The sequence below is a fragment of the Triturus cristatus genome, chromosome 9 (assembly GCF_964204655.1).
Source record: "Triturus cristatus chromosome 9, aTriCri1.1, whole genome shotgun sequence".
NCBI classification, from domain to species: Eukaryota; Metazoa; Chordata; class Amphibia; order Caudata; family Salamandridae; genus Triturus; species Triturus cristatus.
In genome coordinates, this window is record NC_140592.1 from 1,164,464,588 (window position 1) to 1,164,484,860 (window position 20,273).

The 20,273-nt window shown below is 46.1% G+C and overlaps 2 protein-coding genes across 6 annotated transcripts in view; one reads left to right on the plus strand and one right to left on the minus strand.

The window, feature by feature from the left end:
• The window catches only part of LOC146799567 (uncharacterized), a 338,081-nt gene that overhangs the window by 182,295 nt on the left and 135,513 nt on the right, over positions 1–20,273 (minus strand). For 3 of the 4 annotated variants that reach the window (XR_014968942.1, XR_014968943.1, XM_085627154.1), the window contains one exon: positions 12,896–12,980. The exons of the other annotated variant lie outside the window; for it this stretch is intronic. Coding sequence is in view for 1 of the 3 variants with exons in the window: in XM_085627154.1 (XP_085483280.1) it covers positions 12,896–12,980 (85 nt within the window). In the remaining 2 variants the exon portion in view is untranslated. The remainder of the gene's footprint in view (positions 1–12,895; positions 12,981–20,273) is intronic. 4 annotated transcript variants of the gene reach the window in all.
• The window catches only part of TMEM229B (transmembrane protein 229B), a 367,657-nt gene that overhangs the window by 106,852 nt on the left and 240,532 nt on the right, over positions 1–20,273 (plus strand). The window lies entirely within an intron of this gene.

Here is a 20,273-nt window from a genome sequence, read left to right on the forward strand (position 1 = left end):
ATGCAGATTTGTCTAACTGCGCCAATGCTATGAAAGAAACAAAAAGTGAATTTCCCATGGAAATTCTGACCCAACTGTAACTACACAGTGGCGGCCGCCAGTGTGTTTTACATATATTTATATATTTGCATATAATGTGGAGCATCATCTTTCAGTCACTTCTGAGCACTGTGGTTGAGCAAAAAAAGTATATAACCTGAAGGCTCTATACTGTGCTTAGAACAAGCTTTCTCTGACTTTTTTCAATCTTTTGACACATTGCCCTGTTACTCTTCCTTAGCTTCGTTGCCTTTCACCTAGGATCTTAAAGGGTGCTACCGCCTTTCCTTTCCTTTTGTGCTCCTTTCTCGCTCGCCCTCCATTCCACCGTGGCTATTCCTGTTTGAGTGGAGAGAGCGAGCGAGAACAAGCTCATCTCCATTTACGGTTTTGACACAACAGCAGTAGACGACGATCTAACTGTTCTCCCGACCCTGTATTTAAACAGAATGCCACTGATGATGCGCAGCAGACGTGCGCAGCGGGCGACTGGAGGTGCGCCGAAAGCGTGCCAAAGGCAAGCCCATCTGCAAACGGCCGTCGCCAGGATCCAGGGCCCCTGTATCTTTGGCCCTAAACACTAATACTACATCAATATGCTCCTACTTGGCAGATGTACTCAGAAAGATTAGATTCTCTTATAGTACGCAAGGTGCACTCAATTCATGTGACATAGTCAGTCCCTTTTCCACTCTCAAAGGCCCGTTTGCTTGTACACATTGTCACTTCCAGAGCCACGCATTAAAACTGGTGGCAGAAATCCAGCCTTTTCCCCCACCGAGTGGATTTGAAGTCAACATTACACAATTCCTTGATTCCCCTAACATTTCGTCCCTTAACCCCATATATTGCTGGAGATGCTTTTTGGGCAATGTAAGATCCCTGCCGAAGCACGCCACTGAAATATGGGACGTGCTTACTGCGGAGTCCCCTGATCTCGGATTTCTTACTAAGACCTGGCTCAAGCCTGCCTCCACAACGTCTAAACAGGGAGGATAAAACAGATGGAGGCATTGCTATTGTTCAAAGAGTCTTTGAAAGTATCTTTAATTTATAAGAGCCTGGAAGATAAGATGGAGATTTGTATTTTTAAAATTGAGTTAACATCAAAGGATTGTTGGAAAGGCGCTCTTATATATCGCCCCCCCAGGGCCTCTCAGACTGTTCCCTCAAATTAATGGAACGTATTCCTACTCATATAATTTCCTCTAAACATTTTATTTTATTAGGTGATTTTAACATTCATAGCTAAAATAGTTCTAATGTAGATTCTGTTCAATTCCTCTCAGATTTGGCCACATAAGGATTGGAAAAGTTGAATTCTTGACCCCCTCATTCTGCGGGCCATACATTGGATCTTGTTCTGATTAATTATCCCCTCATATATACCGAGGCCCCCTGCCCAGTCGGATGGTCTGACCACTCCCTGATTGACTTTCAGATCATGGACTTGCAGTCGGCTCCAACCCCCAACAAGCTGTCCTACAGCTTTAGGAGACAATGGCATACAATTACCCAGAATACCTTTATGAAGGAATTTAAAGCCTCACTGATTGGGGAATAAGGATACATTCCTTTAAGTTTAGATGACCTCCATGGGAATATAAAATCAGCTATTGATATTCTTGCCCCCCTAAAAATACAATACAAAGTTACCCAAAGAGGACATTTGGCTTGGTACTCGTCCGACCTGCGCAAGGAGAATGCAAAATGCAAAAAACTGAAGAAACGTTAGCGACACTCTCATAGTTTGGATGAGAAGGATACCTTCAAAAATGCCCTAGCACTCTATCATAAGAATATAAAAAAAAACCTGGAAAGCTTACATTGTCTCCCAACTGAGCCAGGCAGGCAACTCTACCCCAGAACTTTATAAAGTCCTCAAATCTTTCACTAACCCTGTCGCCTGTGCCAATACTATTCCCCTTTCTCAAACCTTATGTGAGGATATTGCTGATCACTTTGTAGAAAAATGTGATAAGATATATGATACATTTCCTAAAGCCACTAACATCCCGAAAGCAACTCGTACTCTCACTCCATCTTCAACGGAGAATGTATTTTTTCTGGAACGTTTTACCTTTCTCCAGGTGGAAACCGTAGCGGAAATGCTGAAAGTGGCTACATCTGGGTCACCCCAAGATATTATACCAGCAAAGATCTTTGCGTTGCTAGCCACGCAGCTAGCTCCCTTTCTCTGTGCAATTCTAAACCTATCATTGAATGAAGGTCAATATGTGAGTGGAAGGCTGCACAGGTACGTCCGATTTGCAAGAAGGCGAGCCTTCCCACATCTGATCTGTCGAACTATCAGCCTATATCTCTTCTCCCGCTGATGAATAAACTCCTAGAAAGACATATAAATAAAATACTTATGGAACATATAGAGTCCCGAGGCTGCTTGGATCCTTCACAGTCTGGTTTTAGACGAATGCACAGTACTGAATCAGCCTTGATAGCGGTGACAGATTGCGATAGGCAAACTCTTGACAACAATCAGGCTGTGCTACTGGTGTTGTTAGATCTATTGGCAGCCTTCGACACAGTGTCACATCATAAACTACTCCAAAGATTGGAGGAGATAGGGATTCGTGGACGAGCTCTGCAATGGTTTTTGAGTTTTTTAAAGCCAATTCACTCAGTCTGTTAATTTTGGTCCTTTCCACTCTTGTACCACTGAGCTCTCTAAGGGAGTACCTCAGGGCTCTTGTCTCAGCCCTACTTTATTCAATGTGTATGTCACTCCTCTCGCAAGATTGTCAGAGAATTTGGGTTTATCCCTTTTTCATACGCAGATGATACCCAACTTCTTCTATCTTTCGACAACAGCGCCACATCCACCAAATCCCGCTTCTCAGAAGGTATTAAAGCTGTTTCGGGCTGGATGACAGAAAACGTTCTCCAACTGAATGCCAACAAGGCAGAGATTATGCTCTTTGGCACTGCCCAATGGCTTTGGTCTCCAAAACAGTGGCCTTCAGACCTGGGCATTGCTCTTGCACCAAAAGTGAAGGACAAAAATCTGAGTATCCGCTTGGATCAATCGCTCACTATGAAAGATCAGGTTTTGGCTACCACTGGCACCTGCTTTCATATGATGAGCCTCTTGGGTAGAGTATTTCAGTTCCTGCCACTCTCTGTGCAAAAACTTTGATTTGGGCGCTGCTGATCAGTCATCTGGACTATTGTAATGCACTTTTGGCTGCTACTAAAGAATCTTTACTAAAAAATTCAAAGGTGGTTCAAAACACTGCAGCCAGACTGGTCCAAAATATGCCATCCAGAGCAGCCTCTATGTCTCTTTAGCAACACCGACACTGCCTCCTCATTCGCCAGAGAATTAAGTTTAAGATCTGTTGCAGTGTATAGAAAGCACTAAATAGGATGGGACCCAGCTATTTAACCGATAAACGTATTCCTTATCTGACGAGCAGATCTTTACGCTCAAGGGAGAAATCCTCTCTGATTACACCCTGTTTTAGGAAGTCAGTGTGGGAGGTAAAGCTTTCTTTTACCTGCCCCCCTCTACAGGAATCTCTTGCCTCTGCACCCTTGCAAGTGCACTAACTTTCGAATTTTTAGGAAACGAATTGTTCTGCAACTGTTCATACTGGTCCAGTCCTCCGTCTCCTATAGCGTGGAGATACCCCTCAGGGGGTGATTCGGGTGCTTTATAAATGATTAATTAATTCATTCATTCAAGGCAGTGGAAGACTTAAAGACAAGGTCCACGTTCTGTATTATTCAGTTGCAAACCCTCTTTTATGAATGACGTCTTCCTCCAACCAGTGTAGATTCTAGTATGCAGCTGGTTTAAAGTAATGAACTGAAAAATAGTGAAGCTAAGGTAAAAGAAATAGGAAAAAAGTAAATAGGGCAGGTGCACACTGTTCTTGAAAACAGAAATTGTTTTTTAACTATAATAGTCTGCAGACTCCTGGACAATGCTTTGTTTTCTTTTTAGTTGTAGACACAGCTTTACTTTATTTCCTCGCCATATTATATTTGTTTTACGATGCACGTAGTCATATAACCTTTGTAGCCTTTTCTAGATTGGTCACATGGGCACCTATGTCCTTAAAATAGATAATTCAGAAGTGTTGATAAATTTACACTGAAGCTCGCTGTGATGTCATTCATATAGCGCACCCTCTCTGACCTAACAGCCAGGAGGCGCTGTGCAACGAACTGAACCAGTAGACCATCTTCCGAGGCGACTTGTAAATTACAAGTGACTTTCAATTATTTAGAAATGTTTAGGAAGGTAATGCCAGGCAAGAGAAGCTTGAACATGAACTTCAAAAGCTTGTTTACCTGGAGAGACCATTTTAGGAGGTTAACGTGGGCAATCTTGTTACTGGGGAATAACTCTCCCAAGAAAAAATGTGAACAAAAGGGACCAAATGGGGCATTTTACAGGTCAATTATATTATGGATTTTTAAGACCACTCCTGATATATTCAAATGCTTTAATGTTGGGCCAAGCATACATAACCCTTTCCCAAGAGGTGTCAGGTGATCCCTCTTCCAATATGGGATCAGAATCTCGTAATAGACGTATATTGTGTCCTAAATACCGTTTACAAAAATATCACCCAGTTGGAGTTAATAATAAAAAAAATACCCCAAATGGAGCAATATATTTGTAAACAATATTTAGGCCAAGATATGTACGCCCAGTGATATTTTTGCTATCAATATTCTGACATACATTCACCGTCCTAAAGAAGATATAGAAAACTGTAACTAAGGAGTGCATATTTCAGAACAATTTCTCTAAATATTTTGTAAAATGCCATATGTGACAGAGGCAGTTCATAAAACCTGTGTATGCAATTTCACGACAAATTACTTCACTTCTACATTTCACTTCCTTTCCTTTTCCCTCCTCTTGCAAGTAGACCCACAACCATCTAGTCTTGGAGGAGAGGGGAAGTAAACTACAAAAATCGCAAAGATGTAGACTGGAAAGCTAGATACTTTGTACAGACTTACACTGTGGTCCAGGGTTGGACTGGCTGTACCAGGCATCGGGCGTTTCCCTGGGAGACTGAAAGGGTGATGGCCGGTTTTGCAGTGGTGCTGCAATATCAGCCCCCCAGCAACAAAAACAGTACGCAAGAGTTTCCAGCGCCACAGGGCCAGGCAGTGCTTCCCCAAGGGCTGTTCTGAGAAAATTTCCAGGGCTGATTTGGGGTCCCAGTCCGACCCAGCACCCTGTTTAATGAAACCGTACAGGTTCAGAAATATTGTATAAATAAGCCTAAATCCCAGTCCCATGACGATGATAAACAGCAATCTTGTTGGGTGAATAAAGAATGAGGTGTTCCCTTGCCTGGTCACTGTGCTGCCTCTGCCACCGTGCAGCCCACAGTATCCACAAAAGAGCTACACGCGCCAACGAAACATACAACAATCTGTCAGCATTACCGATTTCACATGGCCCCCGAAATCCTGGGCTCCTCAGAAATAAAGCTTCCATGGAGTTCGCCATTAAACCCACCTTCCTATTGAAAGGGATCCATCGTTATCCATCCACTTCCTGGCCTCAATGGCCATAGCATGTACTCTGTGTTCATCAGAGCCCTGCAGTTTTATTATTTTTAATTCATGGTATTTTGTGGAACATAGACCTATCTTTAAGGAAAAAGAACAGCACTTTTCAACTCATAAAGAAGATTGGCTTTCTTGAAAAGCACTGTGAATAAATAAACAAACATAAATAAATAATCATATATATGGCTTCTTGTGGTCTTGCGTGCTGTTAATTCTGTACTTTTGGTTTGTATTATTTATCATTTTGATAAAACTCTGTGTGACCCTGATCTGATGGTTTGTGGTACTCATGCGGTAGGAAAGGCGTCTATGAAAGGACAGTGAAATGAGATAAGACGAGGCCAGCACAGGACTCTGTCATGGTGGACGAGTGTAATAGATGGCCCTTTTTTCATAAAGACACCTTTTTAAGTTATCAACTTGTGTTGAAAAAATATTTATGATATGAGATAAAAGGTTTTGTAATTCTGTTGTTCCTATTCATTCTACAGTATGATTTTAATGGGCTGTGTCTTATAAATATAGCCAGTGTTGATATGTTCTACGCTCTGCTGTTATTTTATGTGGTACGTTTGTCAACTTTGAATTTTTCAGCTTAAGCCATAACATGATAAATAACAGTGTATAACAATTGCATATTTATTGCACACAGGTAAAATATGCAGTTCTTACAGCGGTAAAAACATAATAAGTATATTAATAAATGCTAGCATCCAATCTTAAACAACAAAAAGTTAATTTTCAGAAACCTTTGTCAAGGTTTTTTCTATTTAGTTAAATTCAATGCAAGGCTGAACAGAGGACAGTTTGATCTGAAATTGAATTTATACCCGAAACCAAATAAAATTGGGATAAGTGGAGTCCCCGGACCTATTTTTAACAATGTGCGTAGGAAGTTATTTTCTATTACCTGGAGTGATTTACTCTTATCATATCTCCAGATCACTTCTCCATTTTCTGCCAGTAAATTTTCAAAATTTGCGGTTATTGGTTGCATGCCTACTCTATTGCTGAATATTAACAGCACATTGCAGCATGCCATAAATATAGCCATGGTATTCCATATGCTTGTGCCAATTAAGGTTCCAGTGAAATGGCATGTCTGGATAATTGAAACAATCCGCCCGCAGTTCGCCATTTATTTGAAACATTTCTTTTAAAAGTAGCGCAGTTTTCATCACCACCATCTTAGTTTTATTCACATTCATGAACACATCTTTATTCTGACCATACATAAACAAGTTCCCTAGCATAACATGCTCAGAGATCTCTGTTATAGGTAATAAAACCGCATATAGCAGAATAGGTACCTTAATAGCAAGCAGCTTGTGAGCATCGAAGCAGAACTCCTCCAGATGGGCAGTGAGGAGTGAGCAGTACACACTCTTGGAGCACTCATGATGGGATAGGGAAAGAGGCACTCTATTTCTCTTTAGACCCAAAATGGACTCTACTTATTTGCGGTGTAAAGACCAACGATTGCTGTTAGCAGGAGTGGATCGATTCCTAGATGAGAAAGCGAGCTCCAAAGTTTAGTTCCACACACCAAGTGAAATGCTGACTTTAGATCAACAAAAATCTATCTGGTAAAGTGGGCATTTCTTAATAAATGTATACTTAACCAACAGTAAGTGTAGGGGAAATTGGTTAAGATGTTATTTGAATCTGACATGCCTCGTGGTCGATTAAGAGCACCTGCCCCCAAATTTTCCGCACTCCTTCGAGCAGAGAGATCGGCCTATAATTAGCCAGATCACGTGTCCATGCAATGATGTTTATTAGAATATAGTCTATCAGACCTTCCTTGCTTCCCTGCTTCAATTAGCACTTTGCCAGGCAATCAAAGGTGGTGCGGCCATGTAAAAATCAGAAACCATTGTTTGATAATAGGGGAAAAAAACCTTTTCCCCCCTCATTTGTTTCTTCGTTCTCAGCAAGTTTTGGGTCTGAAACTCCCCAGCCTCCATTTTCTTCCAAGCATATGCATTCCATTGGACCTTTTGGTGGGTGACCATCAGTGTACATTGGACTTCATGCATTTGCTCATTCCTACCCAACTCTGTTGGCTTTCCCAGTGCTGTCAGAGAGCTGTTCTCCCAATGCCCATCACCTGATGGGATATAAACGTTCATATTAGCCGCAGTCTCCATTTTTGATATACATTGCATTAGCCACACTTGCAGGGCAATCAAGGCACATTAATGGAAAGCTGCTTTAGTTATTTGCAGTGGAAAACTGATAGTGTGGTGATGTACTGTATAGAACGTCTGTGAAAATGCACTGCTCTTATGTGACTCTGAGGCGAGATTGAAATAAAAATTTTGTAAAATCCAGGATGGTATCTCTCTAGCAAATTAGATAGAAGCTCTATTAATGGCTGCAATAGGTTTAAATCAAACAACTGTGTGGCTCACCACTAAGGCCCTCGTTTGTATTACCCACTTAAGACCTATGGGTCCAGTAAAAGTAGCAACTAGCCCCACTGGAATTAGGAGATCTTACTTTCGCCAGGATTTTTAGGCTGCTTGCATCAGCCGAAAACTCAAGGTCAAAGCTCAAGCCAAAAGGGAGAATAACATTGATAATAAAAGCCGGAATGACCGATGTCCTGGTAATTCCTCATTTTTAGTGGACCCACAGGCTCCAACTTTTATTGAATCAGTCCCCCATGCCACCCCCCCCCCCCCCCGATATTGATAACTTTGGGCAATGCCATTTTCCGGATCGCAAGTAAGGTGGGCCATAGTACAAAGTCGGTTCGTATTTGCCTCTATGTGCAGTAATATAGGGAGGCTTCGAGAGCAGTGAATAAAATGTAAATTACAGTAAATGCATGCTAGCATATAATCCTTGGGGCCTGTAGAAGAACTCCAAAGAGAGAATGTCTGGCTGGCATCCATTTTATGATTCACAGAAAAAGCCCTCCTGAGATATTAGAGTATTAGACCAAATGTCGCCTTCGTCCCTGGCAAGTTTACCAGGTCCATGTGAGACCAGCTGTTCACATTAAGGTTTACTCTTTGTGCTTTGGGACGTGTAGTCTTGTTTAGCGCATTAAAAAACCAGGACTACAAGTCACAGAATGCAAAGAAAAACCTGGAGTAGGGCAAATAGTTATCATGTACCTCGGAAACTTAGCAGCTATGCACCGTAGAGTTCTCTAGAGACTCTTATTGCAAGGGCAGATATCTGCGGCAGCCTAAATGATATAGGTCCACATCGTGCATGGCAGTAAAGAAACGGGCTACTAGCTAGAATAATAAAGGTGTTTATGGAGCGTCATTTCGGAGGCACCAGGATCCCAGATGCTATACCTAGCATTGCCCTTGTGAGACCTGGCCTCAGAGATTACAAAATCAGTGCCAAGAAAAGAAGTTAAGCAGGGTCCTGCTGAACTCTGTTCACTTTATGTAGTTCTAAGTGTGGCTCTACAATAGTCTTTCTATCTAAAATAACAATACATTCAGCGGTTCAATGCATACTTCTTAAGTAGTAGCATTTCTATCCGGTATCCCACAAAAACATTTTAAAAGAATTGAGGAGCCTGCTCAGAGCTTAGCCTGCTGAAGAAGGGAAGGACAGGGCCTTTCACTTAAGGGAAGGGCTGGGTCTTCTACTTCAGGGAAGGGCTGAGTCTTCTTTGCCTCCAGGGCAGGGCTGAGTGGGCCACTTTCCCACAGGTTATGACCTCTCCGCGAAAGGCATGGGTCATCACATGCAAGGCAAGGAGAAGGGTGCAGTTCAGGGAAGTGTGCCAGGGGCGGTTTTAACACTTTCTCTGTTGATGTTTGCAAGTGTAGGGCTTCTGACTCAAAGACCAAAGTAGACACACAGAGGTTTCTGGGTATGTGCGTGGCCTGCCTATGAGGCCCAAGAAGAAGGGCTGCCATGGAATGTTAGTGAACTTGGCTTTCTCCAGACCACCTACTCCTTATGAAAATTGTAAGTGTTTGTAATTTTTAGTTTCCTTCACTTAAATAACCCAGGCTGATAACTGGGAAACCTTGGCTACGTCGTAGCCGAGTTTATTATGCAGATAAATACAATGAGGAAAGATGGTTGCTACAGCTCGTTGATAAGCTTGTATAGTAACACCCTCAGAGCTCATCTGCTGTGGCCAAGAGGTGCATTCGAAGATTATAATCGAAGTGCATTTCAAGCCAGAGTACCCGTACCCTGTGTCCTAATTCATCACGTTTCCAGATAGCTGCTTGGCCCAGCTGAGAGTTGTTGCATGCACGCACACTACTGACAATTGTCCTCCTGTCATATATCTAGCACTGTCAGCTAGTCCTGACGGTTTATCAAAGAGCAATTTGCACTCCAAAGCTTCTTAGACATATTCATAGCATGCTAGGTGCTGCTGGATAACACGCCAGGACTGCTTAAAGGTGTCACAAGCCAGATCTTGCCTCTTGGCACTTGTGCCCTCCGAGCCCTTCACTGCAGCCCATGGTGTACATGTTTTGTGAGGTAGGACTGAAGCACTGAAAACAATCAATGGTTTGTACGTATTCTGTGAGGTAGACATGCCCGGCCCAGTGGTGTAACACAAAATGATGCCCCCTCCACAGAAAGTGATGAGCCCCTAAGTCTCCCATATTTCACAGACATTACTTGGTCTTGGGCTCATTGGGGGCCCCATAAAGAGATGGAGGCCACTAAATATATAGGCCCCCCTTGCAATGGAGTGACTGCTTGGGCTGTGTTACCCCCTGGCTCTGCTGCTCCCATACTGTGCCTGTTTTGTGTGAGGGAGGCTTGCACAGCATCTGTTTTGTGTTGGAGGCTTGCACTGATGCTTTCTCTCTGTGATGCACCTGTTTTGTCAGAGACAGTCCTACATCTGCTGCCTTTGCTTTTTATGTTTCCTGCGAGAGAGGTCTGTATCCGTTTGACGCTCTTAAGGAAGGGGTGCTATGACTTAAACCCAGTACTCCTAAAACAGGCCTTTAACAGTGGACTGTTATCACAATGTGTTTCAGGGCATAGGTAGGTATTTTATTACATGTAATCTCACAGATTAATGCAGTAGGCAAGGGTTTTGTTGTTGGCCACCCACTCAGGGCATAACCTAGTCAGTTAGATTCAGGAGATATGAATCTAAAAGTTCCCAACTAAAAAAATCAGTGGGCTGCAGGCTGAAGGTGTGAGATAAACAAGGTTCAGGATGGACTCTTTCCATGAGGAGCAGGTTCAGTATTGATTTGTATTAGGAGGCACAGTGGGTGAAAAGCGAAGGGTTGGAATGCTACCCCGAGCACTTTACTTGAAAAATGCAGTTTGTAAATAGCCCCCAGGCCCTTTATGTAAAGTCTTAAGTAGGCATTTACAACGCTCATCCTGAACTCAAGCATTTAGAAATGCTCTCAAATATGGTAATAACATAAAAGTAGGCTCTGTGAAATAAAATCGTTGCCTAGGATCACAGAATTTGAACACGTAGGTAAGCCAGCATTGTTTCCAGGTTATCTAGTTTCACATTTTGAAATTCAGCCATTAGATGTATATCTCTGTCTCTCACTCATTCAAGGCTGGCTCTGAATTTCATTGATGTCAGCACTCTATTGGGGGAGGAGTGTGCAGTAAATCCTGAGGAGATACTGAATGAGCCACCGAGCTACTGAGCCACAAAGCCACTGAGCTCGAACACTGACACCTACACTTACACCGGCTGCATTGGGAGTGACTTAGTGGTGTTGGGCTGGTTTAGTTGTGTTGTGGGGCCTGGGAAAGCCAGCGACTCAAGTTTCAAGCGGAGCGGGGGCAGAGCGATGAGCAGACGACCTCAAGACCGGCCGCGAGAAGTGGGTGTCACTGCTGGATCCGGTAGCAAGAGCAGGAGAGCACAGGTGAGGCCGCGACTGCAGGATTGCAGAGCTATCAGTGGACACGTAATCCTAAATCCTGCTCTTGTTCCTCGTGAGTTTTCTCCCTTGGGGATGGACGTTGTGGACTAACCCCCTGCTAATCCTCTGCTTCATGGTGTACGCGCTTCGTTGGCCGCCCAAAGGGGTCCCCAAATTGGATGGTCTGGACAGGGAGTGTTATTTCAGGAGTCTGCCTGGGCTGAGCTACAGGGGGGCCACTAGAGGCTTATGGGGAGAGGGAGAGGGCTGTGAGAGACCCTAGGTGGTTGTTAGCTCAGTGCCACCTGCTACCTCACACCTGCCCTTCCTCGCCACCCTATCTCCTCTCCTCCCCTTGGCATCCCTATTAGCAGAAACCACGCTGGTACTTCTTGAATCTGTACCTGCACATGCACCTGCACTTGTATCGTGCAGAAGTGAGACGGACAGCAGAGGCAAGCAGCTGAAAGATCAAAGGATAAGAAAGACTGAAGACTGTAGATCATTATAAGATTGGGGAGAGTGAGACAGTAGGCAATAGCAAGGCCGAACAAAAGAAAGAGTACATCAGCAACTAAAGCAAGTAACGAAAAAAGCAAGAGAATCGAGGAAGACTGCTCCTTGGCATCACCACTTTATTCCAGCCCTCAGGCTGCCACAACCATTCAGACCAAGACGGCACCAAGCCGCCAACCATAAATGTATACTAAATTCACTTTTCTAAGGGACGCTGGGGTGGTGCTCTGCTCGAGTAACAACGGGATGAATGGCCTCCCATCGCCTCTGCAGCCTGAGATATTGCAACAACAAAACACAGGTTGAAGGAAGCACATAATTACTAGTGAGAGCATAAGCAAGGAGGAGGAGAGGATGGAGGGAGTGAAAGAACAGATAAACTGGGACCCTGCATTCAACAAGGTCCAGCAAGGCCCCCAAGGCAAACAAACAACACTGTCATGGACCTAGAGGTGTCAGGGCAGACCAAAGACTTCATCACAGTAATGAGAGCTAGCGAAAAAGAAGAGGGCTACAACACTAAAGAAGACACCACAGAGTAAGGTCAGGAAAAGAGGCTCATGAGGTAAAAGAGCAATGCATACACAAAGGAGGTGGTAGGGCATCCTGTGGCCATCCAACAAACTCTGTTGAGTTTTTTAAAAAACTGACCACAGGGAAGAATGGATCACAATACACATGAATCTTCATTTGTTCACCCAGCACCGCCTGAGGCAACCTTGGGAACTAACATCCCTAACAACACGGTCTCCTGTACAGAGGGAATGCAGTCTACTATGGCCTTGCAAAACTCAAATGCAGAGTCAGCTGGTGAATCACCCTATGCACAGACACAGCCCCAGAGGCCTCGGACAGCCACACAAAACCAAGTTACCAACAGAAATCAAATGTTAAATACACCAAAAATGCAGGAACCAGATTTGGAAAATCCTTACCTCATAACACAGGAATGGGAGGAGCTGGTAGCCTCGGACACCCCGCAATCTTCTGATGCATTGCGAGAAAAAGCCAGCAAGACACCTGAATCCAACACCAAACAAGATAACATGAATTAGAAGGATAACATCTGGCCCTCACTACTAAACCTCATGCAAATGTCTGTAAATGCAATTCAATATCAATCCAATAAAATGTACATACAACTGTCAGTCTTAAACTCCCTGTCTATCTTTGCCTCAAAATATTTACACCAAACTGGCGGGCCCCAATAATCTGATCAGGAGGGCCCAAACAGAGGGACATCGCACCTAGACTAGCTGCACCTGCACGGCATCATGGACAAATGATCAACTCTGCCATCAGCAATGGGGGATCTTTTAGCCGATATAAGAGAAGCAACCACTAACTTGCCAGCTAAAACATTGGCCTATTCCCCTACCAGCCTTGAATCAACCAAGCTTGGAGAACCCAGAAGTTGGTCTGAATCTAGAATCAAGACAGATCCATGAGTTGAACCAGCAGATGGAGGAAGAAACTAATGAGTTAGCTCATCAAGGGGAGATAACCACTCCTACCAGGGGTCCTGCACCAGCCAGAAAATTACTACAGGGAAACACCTCAATGGCAGGCATGCAAGTTCCAAAACAACAAAGAAAACAGAAGAAAAAGGGACGGAAAAGGAAGATTGATTTAACAGTATACTTCAACCACGGCCAGAACCAAACTTCTAGCAATCAGTCACAGGGAGATTTAAGAAATACAGCAAACTCAGAATAGGTGCAGGCAGAACCCAGTTATGTCATAACAGGGATCGTCTCTTCAGAAGAGCACAATGGAGGAAAGCCTTTCTCACACTACTCGCGACTGCATCCACCAAAAAAACTGCACACGGTCTCACATTACACATCACTCCTTCCCCGTTCTTCATAGCGAATGCCACTATCACCATCTATCATAATGGTATCATCCTCATGCAGGCCTCAGACCATAATCTTCACATTCTGGATAACATCTTCCCGATCATCAAAGCAAAGGTCGCAAGCCCCTACCTCACCTCACCATCTAACCATTCCCCCAACTATCGGACTGACCCCCCCCCCGCGCACTCCGCACCTGGACTTCCCCTAGCGTTATCCCACAACAATAAAACTCACAGCCCTGGCGTAGCCGACAACCCATTAAGCAACCCACAAAATTCATATTCTGCCCCCAGCACCATCTCAATTTCTCCTATACCTACCTCGCCTTATATTGGCTCTATCTCGCCCCCAGCCTCCACACACGGCTCCTCGCCTACCACTAACACTCCCCATCCCACTTATGGTACTCCCCTCTCCACCTCCACCCCCATACCCAACAACCTCGCGTCTGACCGGGCCCTCGTCGCTCCCCCCTCCCCCTGCACCACTCCTGATCAGCATTTAGTCCCATCTTCCCCTTTTCCCTGCACCACGAAGCGCACGGTCCCGTTGCCTTCTGCTCACATCAACACCCCCTCCCATCCCCTATGTACTCCCCCCCCAGCCAATGTCAGCCACTTTGAGATACTGCCTAACATTGAACCAGTTACGTCGAAAGCACACATTAATACCCAGTCTCGTCCCCTCTCAACCACGACAACCCCTACATCAGACCACAGTCTGGATAGGATACTTATATCCCTTCTCCAAATCAAAGAGGACATCCAAACCCTTCACGACCTGATTCTCCAACCACACAAGCCACAAACTAAATACCCTCATCAGCCATGCATTAGCCCCTTGTCTCAGTAGCCCCCCAGTTGGAAAACAGTACCGTACCCCTATGCCCCATCACGTCCCAACAGAAAAACATCCACACTATCTGAGAGAGATCTTACCTCCCTTCTTCGCTCCTACATACCCCCTCCCCCTCCCTTGGAACCCATGCAGACAGACGACCTGCAAAAATTGTCCTTTATCCAACCCATCCAACCCAATGCCTCTTGAGTCTCGAAACGACATACTCCTAGAGGTATTGTTGAAAATAACCTCAAGAGGATACCCATCCTCCACAACCATAACACTACTCCTACTAAACTGTAGATCTGCATCACGTCATGCCACGGATATAGCTGACCTCATATTAACCACTGAACCCGATCTCATAATCCTGACTGAAACCTGGCTAAACAATTCCTCCACGCCCCTCTTAGACATACTAGTCCCCCCTAATTACTAAATCACTAGACTTGATAGACTAGATAGGCCAGGGGGTGGCATTGCCTGCATCTATAAGAATCACCTGTCGGTGAACCGCATCAACTCACCGGTGCTCTCTTCATGTGAGTATCTTTGCCTAGACATCACGAGCAATAACAAGCCCCTATGCTCTCTACATTCTTTTTACCACCCTCCTGGAAACAATCCCATCTTCATCGAACAAATAATGGATATCATAGCCGCAAATGTCGGACAACAAAATACGCAAATCTTCCTGGGTGACTTCAACCTCCACTGGAATGATCCGGAAGACTCAGAGGTCAATAGCCTCAAAGCTTTTCTGTCCGATCTTAATCTGGCCCAAATATGCGATTGCCCCACCCACGATAAGGGTTCCATCCTCGACCTAGTAATTGCCAAAATAGACTCTACTCAGCTGGTTTCGATCCTACCTTGCGACTGGTCTGACCATCACATAATTACTTTCCACATCATCAAGGAAGTCAAGCCACTCTCTATCCAACCAATGAGAACGAAAATTTGGAAGAGGAACCTAGAAAACATCACCCCTGCCTCGCCACAACCGCGAGTCACACCCTCACACCCCCACTGGAGGGTCTAAAGGATGTACATGTTCTAACCAACCACTACTTTCACTCTATGAACCAGGTACTAGACAACTTAGCTCCATTACAACTGAAAAGAGCCACCGCAAAAGGATCAAACCCCTGGTATGATGGTAGGCTAAATGAAGACAGAAGATCTCTAAGAACAGCTGAAAGACAATGGAGAGCTGTTCCATCTGCTGCCTGTAGGAGAGTAGGGTCTGCAATCCTATGATCACCCAGATTTTTTGCTTTTGCTTCATTGGTTTACGACTTTCCCCGGCTGCGGGCCTGCCAATCAGACCCACAGCCTAGCTGTTCTCTCTCGAAATTAACACACATGTACATTAGGTGCATCCACTAATTGGAACTGGGCCGCCTTATCAGTCCCTGTATCAGCATACCACAGGTATCCAGGGCATCGGTGTACCCAGGGCCTACCAGGGGCTGCAGCATGTATTATGCCACCCCTGGATGGCCGCCCAAATCTGACACAACTGGCTGCACGACAGCTGGGGCAAGGTGGTGTAATCACCCGTTGCTGTAGGTGTAGTATTCCTATACCTAACCCTAAAATGGACGCATGGATTCCTGTCAGTCACTCCTATGGCAGGCCTTATCAATCCTGAAGGCAGAGTGCTGGGAATCATGTGAGATGGTGCTCTGGCGCGAGCTGAGCCCGTCGATGACTTGCGGAACCAAATCCTAATAGCCGTTCCATGGTGACGCGGGCCAACTACCTTAAAGTGCATTATAATCCTCGCGGTTATTTGCTAACTTTGGCATCGCATCACCCAAACATGTCGAGTAAGGTGTCATACGAATTGGAATACGAACCCCCCGCCAGTTCTGGCGACGGGGTTAGCATTCCACCCTTCTAGAGGGACACGACATGGAAGTAACCTTGAACCCCGGTTAAAGTTGACTCAAGCCTCAGCATCACAAAATGGATGCTGCCACCAGACACAAGTCTGACCTCCTGCTGCTGGGAGACCTTCCAGCGAGGGGAGCTTGGACAAAGGGTTTCCTGTCGAGGGCGGTGTTAGCACCATCCCAGACAGGGTTTGTGTATCCCAGGTAGGCAGGGCTGAAAGGAAGGTGATTGCAAGTGGCACCCCGGTGCTCACTGTGCATAGCCCGGCTCAAACCAGTTTCGGGGGCACACCAGCCCCTGAGCTGGGGCGAAGCCGGACAAAGGATAGGGGTGTAACCACCCCCCTCCTGGTCCCACCCATAGGTAGGACCTAGTCACGGGCCATCCCCTTTTTCCTAGAATAAAGGTGGGAGCGGTTCCCCTTCCCAAATTGGATAATTCTGAATCTTGAACTACTTTCCACGAAAGGAACTCTTGACTATTTCTGAAGACTCTCCCTTGTGGCTAAGGAGTAGCCACCCTGCACCAGCAGGCACCACCTAAGCGCTTGCGGTTTGCTGTACGTCTCTCCCACGGATCAAGACTGCCCAGCTCGACGAGACCCGGGTTCCCTGCCATCTCTGACCTCTACCTACATCATCAGCCCAGCTGAGATTCGTAGGTGTGACGAGACCTGCGGGACCGGCCATCTTCAGAACCTGCACGACGCTTATCTAGCACGCCCACCGAGGGACCCTCGAGTGAGTGCACCTACGGTTTGAGAAGCCCTAACCCTGAGCGGCTCCAGCACCGAAGTCTGCCTCCCCAGCATCCACGAGATCTGCGTGGGGGCCCTTCTGCTCCTTGTTGCTCACCGCGTTGTCCGGCCACTCGCCGACCGGCTTGTGGCCCTCTTCACGACGCACCACGACAGACTTTCATCACTGGTCTGGTTGCTCCAGACTGGCTCTTGCTCCCCTTCAACAGAGGAGTGCCTCGGACCCTCCTGGTCCACTCCCGACGCCATCTTGACTCCACTGCGTGGGTTTGCCACTGCCAAGACCTGCTGCCCCATTCCTGGGCCCAGCATCATCGACAGCAGACACCTTCGTGGGACAGCTCGCCCTCCATCCTGGTCGCCGCCGCGCCTCCTGGTCCGAGGAACAGCCGAGTCCGACGTCATCCACTCACCGGGTCGAGGTGACTTCAGCCGGTACCTTCCTGGTACCCACACGATCGCTGGCTAGCGGTTGAGAACTGAGTCCCCTCTGCTTTCAGGTTTTCTTCATCACCGATCCAGGCTTGGATCTCTCTGAACATCAACACTGGTCGCCTGCCAGCAACTTCTTCTTTCAGGCTCCTGAGACTACAACGAGGACTCCCGACATCTTGCTGAACCCCACGCAGCCGCAGCCTCTGGGCTAGGTAACTCGAGCTTCTCGGTGCTCCATCGTAGGTTCACTCTACAAGTGTCCCGTTCCTTTTTCGTTTAGTCCCACTGATCGGATTCCTCCGGAATCAATAACTTTAAACTATCTAACCTTTCCCATTCCACTTGCAGTGTAAATGGTTTCGTGCCCTTCGGGCATTTGTGTAAATTGTGCAACCAGAAGTATTTTCATATGAGTTTTGTAGTGTGCTTAGCTCCCTGACTCATAAAGAGCCAGGGTAGTCCTGTTATAAATAAATATCCTTTATTTTCATAACAACTTGTGTGGTGTCCTTTCACTTGGTGTTCAAGGGGTATATGTGATGGTAAACAGCTGGCTTAACACGCCCTCTAGAGTTTAGCCTGAAGACTGCTCTTGTCCACGCTACTAGGATAGCTCGTCTATAAGGTTGACTTACAACCAATCATCAATAAGGGTCGTTTGGAATGATACACAGTGATCACTAGAATAGTGAGCACTACATATCAGGCCAACTTCTCACATTGGTGAGCAGCGGTTGGGATTTGAGCTTGCTGTTGTTTTACCACACACGTATCCTAAGAATATCGAGTTGAAAGATCACATAAATACCCAGGTACATATAACTTAACTTAGAATACTCTGAGTTCTACTGAACCAGCTGTTATAGTGAAACAGGGACTAGCACACCCTGACTATAACTCTTAGCAAGGGATCAGTAGAGAAACACATAGTGTAGGTAGGTGCATCACTTACACCTCACTAGAAAGCATGTCGGTCCACGGAGAGTCCGCAGAGACTCCCTTAGTGGTCATCGACCCTCCACAGGTCGTGTCACGATATGCAGCTCTTAGCTTCACGGAGATGAGACAGCTGTGTGCCTCCAGGAAGCTAAACCAGGGTTCTAACCCTACCATCGCATTTCTGATAGGTCTCTTAGAGACTTACGATGCTAGGAGGTCCTCTAACACAGGCCCCCCTAATGCTGATGGGAACATGCCTCCCTTAGAGGGAACCCTTGGTGACCCTGACCTCGACCTCAATGGTGAGGAGGAAGAGGAAGAAGAGTTAGCAGGAGACGAGGCAGACGAAGGTCCCGTAGTAGTCAGTAGGCTCACAAGGACCAACTTAAGCAGGCATGAGAATGGAACTGGGGGAGCCCCGGGCCCACGCTTAAGCAGGCTTAACCTTGGGAACGGACGAGTTAGGTCTCTCTCTCGAGGCTCTAACAGATCTGTTCGAACACATGTTTCTCAGGCATCTTCTCAGAGAGGGATGACGTCCCCTCAGAGAAAGGAGCACGAAGCGAAGATGAGGGAAGTCAATCTGAGGATCGAGCGGGAAGAACTTGCCCTCGCCAAAGAAAGACTTGCCTTGGCCCGAGAGCAGGAATTGAGTGGGTTAGATCCCACTGGTGGCAGCATTCTCATTAGAGAGAAAGACAGGGGTATAGACACTAGACACCTGAGTAAAATAGTGCCCCCCTTTAAGCAAGGGGACGACATCCACAAGTGGATAACTGCCTTGGAGAGGGCTTGCACTGTCCAGTGCGTCCCCCCAAGTCAGTGGGCAGCTATACTGTGGCTCTCCTTTGAAGGTAAAGGACGAGACAAGCTCCTCACTACGAGAGCTGAGGATGCCAACAACTACCAAGTCCTGAAGAATACACTGATTGATGGGTTCGGCTTAACCACCGAGCAGTACCGGGTGCTGTTCAGGGACACCCAGAAAATTCAGTCTCAGGATTGGGCTGACTTTGTCGATTGTGCCACTAAGGCTTTAGAAGGTTGGTTGCTGGGTAGCAAGGTTACTGATTACACAGGATTGTACAATCTTATCATGAGAGAACAGATTTTAAACAACTGTCAGAACCAATTGTTGCATCAGCACCTTGTCGACTCGGAGCTGACCTCTCCCCAAGAATTGGGAAAGAAGGCAGACAGATGGGTCAGAACAAGGGTCAAGCAGAACCAGACTCAGAACCAGGGTGGTCAGAAGAAAGCAGACCAAAAGGGTAGTAACAAGAACGAACAAAATGACCAGAAGTCTTCGACAGGCCCCCAACAAACCAAAGAGGGTGGGGGTCAGGCTTCACAGCAGAAAAAGAAGACTCCAGAAGACCAGTCAAAAAGGTGGTGCCAATACTGTAAAAGTAAGACTCACTGGTTTAGTGAGTGCACCAAGAAAGGAGGGCAAACTCCTGCCACTGCAGCCCCTACGGCACCTGCACCCCCTAGTACAGTCAGCAGTGGTAGTGCGCCTCCCAAGGCATTAGTTGGGTTAACCTTGGGAACTGAGGGGAGTGACGACTTAGTTGGCACACTCAC